The sequence below is a fragment of the Geotrypetes seraphini genome, chromosome 7, assembly GCF_902459505.1.
Source record: "Geotrypetes seraphini chromosome 7, aGeoSer1.1, whole genome shotgun sequence".
Taxonomy (NCBI): domain Eukaryota; kingdom Metazoa; phylum Chordata; class Amphibia; order Gymnophiona; family Dermophiidae; genus Geotrypetes; species Geotrypetes seraphini.
This window is the reverse complement of record NC_047090.1, coordinates 193,855,655-193,866,812: the sequence shown is the minus strand read 5'-3', so window position 1 is coordinate 193,866,812 and position 11,158 is coordinate 193,855,655. Positions and strand designations below refer to the sequence as shown.

The window sequence follows — 11,158 nt, the reverse complement described above, 5'->3', positions numbered from 1 at the left end:
CTTTGATAACGTACCCTTGCAAACTATGGACTTTGATACATTTAAACCACATGAAGATATTTATTGATATATTCAAACTAAATGAAGATATTTAAGAGAGTCTGTTGAAACATTTTTGAAACTATTTATTGAAACAGTAGACATTTTGTTCCACCAAGTCTCAGAGAGTGATCTAACATATAAAAATCGCAATGACTGGAAGGTGAACTCTTTTTGTAAAGGTGACTTTTTAGCCTTCTTTTTAGAGTTTCATGTCTCTGAGCGGAGTGTACATGTATTGATCACTCTCCATAGACAGAACTTTTTTTCCTTAATTTATGGCATAATTGTAAGATCTGTGTCTCAGTTACAGGTTCAAAAGTAACCCAAGATCGATCTACGGAAACTCCAAAGCTTAATACCATGATAAAGCTTAACCCTCCTCTTACCATCCCCTCTCTAACCCCAGATCCTACTTTTCCCTCTCTTGGAAACCTTCTCTGATCTAACGTTGTAACCCTTCTTCCATAACTCTTTTTGTAATCCGCTTTGAACCGAAAGGTAATGGCGGAATAGAAATATGTAATGTAATGTAATTAGTATCAAAGACGAGAGAAAATCATGAGAGCTTAATGCAGGAAATTAATCTCTTATGAGGGATACTGTTTCATTTGAAAATTGTTGCTAAGTCTTCTGCTTCTGGAAAAGAAGAGTGTAATAACTTATCGTTGGCATTTGTTAAACAGCGCCAAATATTAAAAAGAGTGTTATTTTGTTTTTTTGACTTAATTTTATTTCCATAATAGTTTTTTGTAGCCTTTATCAGTACAGAGTTATAGTTTCTGATATTATTCCTCCATATCTGCATATCAACAGGAGATTTGGATTTTTTCCATTTACGTTCCAACATTCTGGAGGACCTTACCAGACTAGCACAATTCATCAACTCAACACAAGTCAATGGCACCTAACACATATGTATATCTTAACTTCAAACCCCTAACAAACATAGCATGATCAGATAATACCTATCAAAATGTAACAGATTGCTCCCTAACTCCATTAGTAATGTTCTGACACAACTCACACAGCATGCAACTACCAGAGGGAGACCTATGCGTGGGCAGATCCCACACATATGTTACATTGATGAACTCATATTCATGCCTGCCTTTTACATAGTGTAAGCATTAGCATTGATGCACAAGCCTTGTGCTCTATTCAAGAATGGAATCTGGCTGCTGCTGACATTCATACTCGTGCCCAAATTTCGGCAACTTTTCTCCACCTCCTGTATTCCCTGGTAATATGGTAAGCTGCTGTTTGCCTAGCTGCAAAGGAAGCTGGAAGCACACACGATGGAGGAAGGACAGGCCCAGCATTGTTCTTGCAGGAAACAGGATTTGGAGGCTTGAGGAATTCTGGAAAGGGAGATGATCTCTAGCTTCTCTTTAAGGGGAGTGGGAGGGTCTCATAATGTGCCCTGCCCCTTTTTAAAGTTCTCTATCATGCAAGAAATTCTGAATTTTCTTAATTGTATGCTCCACTCTGTTCTTGAAAGCAGATCTGTCCAATGGCATCCTAATTCATGTTGCTTTCCCAAACTTTTTTCATTGTGCTCTAGCTCCCACTTTCTATAGTAGATTGTTCCACTTGATGGTGCTGAAAAAGGGGTGAGCTTTGATCTTGCTGATCCCATCAACTCCAGAGCCCAGACGACTGGCAGGATCATACTGCAATAGCTGAAAGAGAAACAGTAGCTGATCAGAAGAGAGAATGGCCCACCCCAGCCCTCTAGCAACAGGGTGAGATGAGAAAGAAAAGCATGTGCTCAATTGAAATCCCTTCTTTCTCAGAAAGCTTTCCTGAGCTACCTCGGGCCCATAACAAACAATTTACTTGCACACAGCTTTCCAGTGCAATAGGTGAGACATTCTGAACAATAGGGTTATTTTCCCATACTCGCATACTACAGAAGGAATCCACTCCGGATTTTTCACTCTGCCTCCAGTGTACTTCACAGACCAGTTTAGCGCCCTCTACTGTCTTTTTTTTTCCTTCTGCAGCTATGTGTTCTCATTTTATTTGACGTAGTTCTGCTACTTTCACAGGTATTTTTGTGTTTAAAGTGGATTTGAAGCTCTGCCTGCTTGGTCTGTAGCTGACAGACCGATCCCTTTGGGGTACCTGTTAGCCAGTCTGTATAGTTTTCTTTGGAGCTCAGGACCGTCCCACCTTCTGTTAAATGGGACTGTTAGGCTCAGCAGTGTCCCACAGCATGCCAGCTGCGTTTTCATGCCTCCACCCACTCTGGTGGTCCACAGGAGTGGAGGCATAGTCAGACAGTGGATCAGTTTGGAGAAAGCATTCCCAGCATTGTGGCAGTGAATTCTGAACCGGTTACTGAAATGGGCTGGAAGCAGGTGCAGCACAAGTGTCTCTGGTCACAGTGAGTACCTTGGAGCTGACAGGCTCTCAGAGAGATCGAGAAAAGTTAAAATCAAAGGGTTTTCTTTGTTTCCAAGTGTTCCTCTGCCTTTTTTTATTTTCAAGAAGTGTTTAAAATAGCACGTTTTGGGCATGAATTCGGTGCCAGTGGACATTTTGTATTTTTAGCTATTTTTTTCTGCTTTTCCCTGCTTCTTGGAAATTGGAATTTTTGTCAGAAAAACTGCTGGGATGGAGTCCTCAGGGTCTCCTCATGTGGATTCATGTAAAGTTTGCACAAATTTAGCGCTTTTGGAGCATCCATGCCCCACATCTCGGGGCAGCAGGGTGCCCTTGGGGATCTTGTCGCCTCCATCCATGCTGGCTGTTAATCCTTCCACATCTGTTCTGGGGGATCTGGTGGCTGATCCGGACAGTGCAGCCCATCCCGGATTGGGGGATCTGGATTTGGGTACTGGATCCGCAGATCCCTTAGGGGCTCTGGATCCTGGAGATGATCTGACAGTTTTGTGCTTGTTTAAGTTTGTGGCGCTACTTGATCTTATTGCTGAATCTTTACAGGAATTGAACTTGGTCACTCAACTCACTCCTTCCACTTCTACTTCTTCTCCCTTCTTTGTAGTGTGTGCTCAATCTGTGACCTTTCCCTGGCATCCGGTATGAGTTTTATAATCTCTGAGCAGTTTGACTCTCCAGAAGGGCCTTTGAGGAATGCTAGAGCTATGTCCCATCTGTATCCACTGACACAGGAGTGTCAGCCGCAACAGCCCAAGGTGGATTCCCTGGTGGCTCAGGTGACTCGGCGCACTTCTCTTCCCAGTGACAGGGGAGTTGTGTTGAAAGATATGCAGCAGCCCCTGGTTGACATGGTTCTCCGGAAAGATTTTGAAATGGCTAATTTAGGCACTAAAGCTGCTGTGGCGACATCTTTTGTGGCACGCGCCTGTCTCTCTCAGCTACGTACGCTGGAGACTGATGCAGTGGAGCCTCCTCCTCAGTTTTTGATGGCTGAAATGGACTAGCGTATATACTTGAATATAAGTCGATCCACCTCTCTTTGAATAGGGGGTCGGTTCTCAGAGTTTCTGCCTGCCTGGATGCACATTACAACAGACCAGTGGGTCTTGGAAATTATTTGGTCAGGCTACAAACTGGAATTTGCCCAACCCCTGTCAGATTGGTTCGTGACTTCTCCTGCTGGGAGACTGGACAAGGCTTAGGCTACTGTTCAGTGCTTGCTGAATATTCGAGCTATAGAGCCGGTGCCAAGCAACCTCTCAGGCTTAGGCAAATGCTCTGTATACTTTATCGTACCAAAGAAAGGATCAGAAGATTGGAGGCCTATTCTGGGTCTGCAGCACATGAATACAGCTCTCAAGATTCCTCAGTTCTGGATGGAGACTATGCAGTTGGTCACTGCAGCAGTGGCTCCGGGGGAATTTCTGGCCTCCCTGGTTCATACAGAGGTGTATTTACACATTTCCATTTTTCCAGATCACTGCAAGTTTCTGCGGTTTCATGTGATGGATCGACATTATCATTTTTCAGCCCTGCCCTTTGATCTGGCAACAGTGCCCCGGACCTTCGCCAAGGTGATGGTGGTAATGGCAGCTCATCTGAGGAGATGGGGTTGCAAGTTCACCCTTATCTAGATAATTGGTTGATCAGAGCTCCATCATTGACAGAGGGGCGCAACGCGGTGGGGAAAGTGCTCCAGGTACGGGAAGACCTGGGATGGATTGTCAATTTCAGGAAGAGCCATCTGATGCCCATGCAGTTGCTGGAATACCAGGGAGTTCTTTTTTATATGGTGGTGGATTGTGTTTACCTGCCTGAGCCCTGCAGGCAGAAGCTGTGTGTCCAGATTTCGGCTCTGTTGAAGAAGTCAGCTCCTTTGGCATGGGACTATCTACAGGTTCTGGGTTCTATGGTTGCCACTCTGGATGTAGTCCCTTGGGCGAGAGCACACATGCGTCCTCTTCAGAATTCCTTGCTCTCGCTAGGAACCCCTCTGAGATGCTTTACAGATGAGCCTGCCGTGGACTTTGGAGACCAGAGCATTAACTGGTGGCTTTGTCCTCAATCATTCTGCCGGGGCATTCTGTTACACATTACCTCCTGGATTGTGGTAATGATGGATGCCAGCCTTTAGGGCTGGGGAGCTCACTGCAATTGTCCCCTTCAGGGCTGTTGGACTCTGTTTCAGAGATGGTGGTCAATCAACTGTCTGGAGCTCCAGGCCATTCTTCTGGCCTTGAGAGAATTGCAGAGGACCCTGGAGGGACAGGCGGTCTGGGTCTTTTCCAACAATGCAACGGCAGTGGCGTATATCAATTGCCAGGGAGGAACCAAGAGCTCGCTATTGGCTCAGAAAGCCCGCCTTCTTTTCATTTGGGCCAAACGTCATCTCCTGACACTAACAGCAATGCATGTGGCCGGAGTAGAAAACATTCAAGCAGACTTCCTCAGCCCTCAGACTCTGGATCTGGGTGAGTGGGTCCTGTCGCAGGATGTGTTTCAGGTGATTGTGAGGTGCTGGGGGCAGCCCCACTTCGACCACATGGCCACTGCGAGAAACAGGAAGGCAAAGCGCTTCTTCAGTCACAGATCTGAGCTTGGAAGCAAGGGGCTCGATGCTCTAGTGCAGTGGTTCCCAAACCTGTCCTAGGGAACCCCCAGCCAGTCAGGATTTCAAGATATCCCTAATGAATATGCATGAGAGAGATTTGCATACCTGTCACTTCCATTATATGCAAATCTCTCTCATGCATATTCATTAGGGATATCTTGAAAACCTGACTGGCTGGGGGTCCCCCAGGACAGGTTTGGGAACCACTGCTCTAGTGCAACCATGGCCTCAGTGAGTTCTTTTATGCATCTTTCATCCTTGGTCAATGATCGGCAGGGTCCTTTGGAGGATTGCATCTCATCCCAGGCATGTCGTTCTGGTGCTCCCAATTGGCCTCGAAGACCATGGTACGTGGATCTGATATGGCTGTGTGTGGGAGGCAGTCTGCACCTGAGCGTCTTTCCAGACCTCGCTCAGAGCCTTGTGGCCATGGAAGATCCAGGTCACTTTGCTCTTAAGGTTTGGCTCTTGAGTGCGCGGCCTTAGAGCTGAGAAGTGTATCCATCACAGGATCCAAATAGCTTTTATGTTCTAAGAAGTCATCCACGGTGCCAGCCTACGCTAAGGTATGGAAGACCTTCCAACATTGGTATGTTTAAAACCAGGTGGACCCTTATTTGGCTCTGGTAGCACAGATTCTTGCCTTTCTCCAAGCTGGTCTAGATAAAGGCCTCACTGTGGTGGGTCTAGATGGCCGGACTGTCCTGTTTTTGATCCCAGGACAGTTGGTTCTTTTTGATGTCGCATCTGGATGTTGCTCTTTTTTGAAGAAGGCTCTTCAGATCCGGCCACCCACTAAGAATCTGTTCCCGGCCTGGGACCTTAATGTGGTGTTGTCTGGCCTTGCCTGAGCTTCTTATGAGCCTCTTCTGGATGCTTCTCTCTTGGATTTAACTCTCAACTGGTTTTTTTTTGTCGCCATCACTTCTGCCCATAGGATTTCCGAACTGTAGGTGTCTTGTCAAGACCGCTTTCTCCGAATTTCGGAAGCTGGGGTTTCTCTATGGACAGTTCCTTCCTTTTTGCTGAAGGTGGTTTCGGCTTTCCATGTCAATCAGGAAGTGTTTATCCTGATGTTTGGAACCTGTTGGCTGAAAAGCAGGCAGACTGTTGAAGTAATTGGACATGCGCAGAGCTCTCCTGCGTTATTTGGAGGTCACTAATGAATTTTGCCTTTCTGACCATCTGTTTGTGCTGACTCATTCACTCCAGCAGAGTGCTCCCGCTTCTAAGGCCACAATCTCCAAGTGGATTCATAGACCCATTTCGTCCACCTACATTCTTGCGAGAAAACAGCCCCCTGTTTCAGTTAAGGTGCATTCTAGCAGGAGTGTGGCTTCGTCATGGGCCAAAGCTAAGATACGTTCCTCCTGAGGAGGTTTGCAGGGCGGCAACATGGTCTTCGCTTCACACGTTTGCCAAGTTCTACAGAGTGTATGTTGCTGCCAGGCAGGACTCTGCCTTCGGATTCTCAGTCTTAAGGCTGACACAGCAAGCCCACCCTGACTATTTGGGGGACTACTTTTGTACATCCCTATGGTCTAGAATATCTCACCTATTGCACTAGAAAAAGAGATTATGTACTTACTCTGGTAAGATCTTTTCCAGTAGATAGGTGAGACATTCTAGACCCCCCCCCCCACCCTGTCCTTGCTGTGCCTGCTTTCAGCTTTCTGGCTATATATACTTCTCCAATCTGTTTCTTGGAGACCGGTCAGCCCTTTGGGGTTGGGAAGAATTTGTAAATATGTTTAATCTGTTGAGGGAGTAGTTATGAGCTCCTTTGAAGCCTATGTTGACAGTTAATTGTACTGTTTGGGTATTTAGAGCAGAACAATGGTTTGACCTGTTGTTATAGGAGCCTCTACTTCACATATATGGGTGTCTCTCTATGCTTTGGTACTGATTGTAGAGGGCGCTAAACTAATCTGTAATGTATACTGGAGGCAGAGTGAAAAATCTGAAGTGGATTCCTTCTGTAGCATACGAGTAAAGAGAAATAACTCTATGTTCTAGAACAAAAGTAGGCAATTCCGGTCCTCGAGAGCCGGAACCAGGTCAGGTTTTCAGGATATCAGCAATGAATATGTATGAGATGGATTTGCATGCACTGCTTCCTTGAGATGCAAATCTATCTCATGCATATTTATTGTGGATATCCTGAAAATCTGACCTGGCTCTGGCTCTCGAGGACTGGAATTGCCTACCCCCTGGTCTAGAATGTCTCACCTATCTACTGGAAAAGAGCTTACAAGGGTAAGTACATCATCTTTTTATTTTGCATGCATTTTAATGTACTATACACTGATATCTACCACAGGAGCTCAAGGGCAGAAATGTACCATCAGTTCTGAGACTGGTGTTGCGCTTCTGCAGTTGGCACCAGCACAGTGGGCTTGAGATGCCTTTCTTTCTCTCACCAAACCACAACTAATATGGACCTGGCATAGTGGCATCCTCCTCTGCACACCCATGCACCCAGAATCTTAAAAACCATGCCCCTATTGTCCCTTATATGACAGATTGGCTCCACCCAGTGCATCAGCCACCATTTTCCCCAAGGATTGCACTAGAGGCAGAAGACGTTCAAAATGCTGAAAGGCATCGATAAAATAGAGCAGGAAAATAAATTATTTACATTGTCCAACGCGACACGGACAAGAGGACATGGTTTGAAGCTAAGGGGGGACAGGTCCAGGACAAATGTCAGGAAGTTCTGCTTTACGCAGCGAGTGGTAGACGCCTGGAATGCTCTCCCAAAGGAGGTTATTAAAGAATCCACTGTGCTAGGATTCAAAGGCAAATTAGATGCACATCTCCTTACAAGAGGCATAGAGGGATATGGGTGACTAAAACTACATCAGGTGTATACCTGACTGGGCCTCCACGTGTGCGGATCGCCAGACTCGATGGACCATGGGTCTGATTTGGAGATGGCAGTTCTTATGTTCTTATGTTATGTAAGTCATTGAGTATGGCTCCTGCCATAAGAGGTACTTGGTCTGAGAGGGAGGGAGAGAGCCACTCAATCCCAGGGATATTTTTTTTAAGTTCAAATTGTTTATTGAGATGAAAGAATAAGACATATATAAAAGTCACTCAATAGTTAAACAATAAACATCTAATAAACACCAAACTTTATGAAAATGCAGCATGCAAAACCATTTTACTGCCAGTACCTCTTTGTACTTCTGTACCGAATATTGAAAGATTAGGTTATTACATAGATAATCTTTCTGTTAATATACACAGGAGTCTGCACGTTAGATGATCAATCTGTACTCGCACAAAGTTGCAGAAGTGTCAATCACATCTTTCAGCTCCTCCTTCATCAGTGGAGTACTGTATAGTGCCCTCTTCAGTTTGTATCAAAGCAATTGATTTCCACTGTAAAAGAGAAAAGAGAAGGAGGGACACAGGAAACTTCCCAGCATACATTTTTGTTCTGCACTGTAACTCATGACAAGGAACAATGATTAGCATAAACTTGTCACATAGATGTGTCAATTAACCTGCTGTGTGCAACAAGCACTAACACGGTGGTCACAAAATCAAACCCTTTGCAGGGCCAAGTTTTGGATTTATAGGTACTTGGAGGGCCTCAGAAAAAATAGTTAATGTCTCATTAAAGAAATGACAATTTTGATCGAGGTAAATAAAACTCATTATAGTTTATAAATCTTTCCAAGTCTTAATAATAATATTGTAATTTATAGCTAAAGAGACATGATCAAAAAACTGTTTTATTTTACTTTTGTTATTATGATAAGCATACCGAGGGCCTTAAAATAGTATCTTGCGAGCTGCAAGTTTGAGACCACTGCACTAACACATAAGGAACCCCAAAGCTCAACAAACTCATTACTTTATAGGTTATTTAGTCATACATGTTCATCCAACTGAAGTAAAAGGCTGCTAACTTTTCTTCACTGGGAGTGTCTGATGTGATGGAGGAAAAAAAACCCTAAATATAAAAATAAAAACCAAAAATATTACATTGTATATTCCAAAACAAATAACTTTTTATTCTAGTAATTACTATTATAGCAGCATTTGTCAAATCAGAAATAAATCAGTTTGGACATATACAATGGAGAGAAAAAACCTCATACAAACAGTACCGGAATCTTTCGATAAGCATGGCATAGTTTCTCTAAAGAGACTACCAGAGCATGGGGATTTTATACAAAAAGTATCTCTTTCTAGTAAGACCTTCCCCTGGCTGGGAATATGTATCACCCTATTGGATAAACCAAATGCCTATCTAACTCCCTCTCCTAGTCCACACCTCCATTCTTCCCTGGGGGCCCTGGACAGGCATAGCATCTAGAACTTTCTTCTTCTTGAAGTTTCCATTCTTCACACGGGTACAGCATGACGTTATCAGTTCTTAGGTTCCTGGATGGAGTGTTTTTGCTGACTTGCATTTTCCTTTCAGCCCTGTTCATTGTCTTCCCAGCACTGGTTAGTGTCTTTGAGAAACTCTTCACAGCAAGAAATCTACACACTCACATGTCACACATTAGCATCTCAGCATCTGAACTGAAACCAGTTTATACAAGCCTGTGACTTTAGCAGCTTCAGCAAAATGTAGGAATATGTCTCACAACCTATAAAAGTTTCCCATAGGCTCATGTCATCCATCTCACAACTGACAGGAGAAGAACACCAGTTACAGACTATAGAGTTGTCCGAGGCAGAAAGCAGGTGAAATGCAAAACAGGGTAGACCATAAAGGCTCCTGTGTATATTAACAGAAGGAAGATTATCCAGGTAAGAGCCTAATCTTTCATTCTGTTACATAAACACAGGAGTATGTACGTTAGGTGACCTACCAAAGCAGTGTCAGATGTTTAGGGTAGGACAGATGAGTCTGCTCGCAAGATTGATGGCACAGAGGTGGCATTCTCTCGAACCGCTACATCCTTTCTATAGAACCTTACAGTGGCGTACCTAGGGGGGGCGGGCCGCCCCGGGTACCAGCCCTAAGGGGGTGTTCCCGGCCTTGCCGTTCAGTCCCCCGCCACCCCCGAAGGACCGCTCGCCCCACTGACCTTCCTGCACCACCTGTGAAGCAGCCCGCAGCAGGATCGCGAAGTCAGCGTCAGCATCCCTGCGCTGCTTCCTGCACCGCGATCCCGCCCCTCCTCTGACGTCAGAGGAGGGGCGGGACCGTGGCGCAGGAAGCAGCGCAGGGATCGCTGACGCTGACTTCGCGATCCTGCTGCGGCTGTTCATAGGTGGTGCGGGGAGGCCAGGGGGGCGAGCGGTCCTTCGGGGTGGGTCGGGGCATCAGGCCTTCAGGGTGGGGCGGGCGGGCAGGCAAGCAGGCTTTCAAGGGGGAGGGGGTGACAGGCAGGCAGGCAGGCCGTCAAGGGGGGACAGGCCTTCGGGGGGGGGTGCAGACCTTCAAGGGGTGCAGGCCTTCAAGGGGGGCAGGCAGGCCTTCAGGGGGGTGCAGGCCTTCGGGGGGGGTATAGGCCTTTGGGGGGGTGCAGACCTTCAAGGGGGTGCAGGCCTTCAAGGGGGGGAACAGGCCTTCAAGGGGGGAAAGGCAGGCAGGCCTTCAAGGGGGGGACAGGCCTACAAGGGGGGGGGACAGGCCTACAAGGGGGGGACAGGCCTACAAGGGGGGGGACAGGCCTTCAAGGGGGGGTGCAGGCCTTCAAGGGGGGGAGAAGCTACAAGGGGGTGGTACAAGCCTTCAAGTGGGGGACAGGCCTTCGGGGGGGGGGTGCAGACCTTCAAGGGAGTGCAGGCCTTCGAGGGGGGTGGTGCAGGCCTTCAAGGGGGTGCAGGCCTTCAAGGGGGGACAGGCCTTCAAGGGGGGAAAGGCAGGCAGGCAGGCCTTCAAGGGGGGACAGGCCTACAAGGGGGGGGGAGAAGCTACAAGGGGGTGGGACAGGCCTTCAAGTGGGGGACAGGCCTTCGGGGGGGTGCAGACCATCAAGGGGGGGACAGGCAGGCAGGCCTTCAAGGGGGGTGCAGGCCTTCAAGGTGGGACAGGCAGACCTTTAAGGGGGGACAGGCCTTTGGGGGGGGACCATGATTTAGAAGTACACGGAGGGAAGGGGGTGTTCAAAGAGACATGCATATGCCAAA

The 11,158-nt window shown here is 46.7% G+C and overlaps 1 protein-coding gene across 5 annotated transcripts in view; it reads right to left on the bottom strand.

Annotated features, from left to right (window-relative positions):
- Positions 1-463: 463 nt before the first annotated feature.
- RPS6KL1 (ribosomal protein S6 kinase like 1) overlaps positions 464-11,158 on the bottom strand; it is a 139,597-nt gene continuing 128,902 nt past the window's right edge. For all 5 annotated transcript variants that reach the window (XM_033953178.1, XM_033953177.1, XM_033953176.1 and 2 more), the window contains one exon: positions 464-1,721. In XM_033953178.1, coding sequence (XP_033809069.1) covers positions 1,614-1,721 — 108 coding nt within the window. In that variant the 3' untranslated portion in view covers positions 464-1,613. The remainder of the gene's footprint in view (positions 1,722-11,158) is intronic.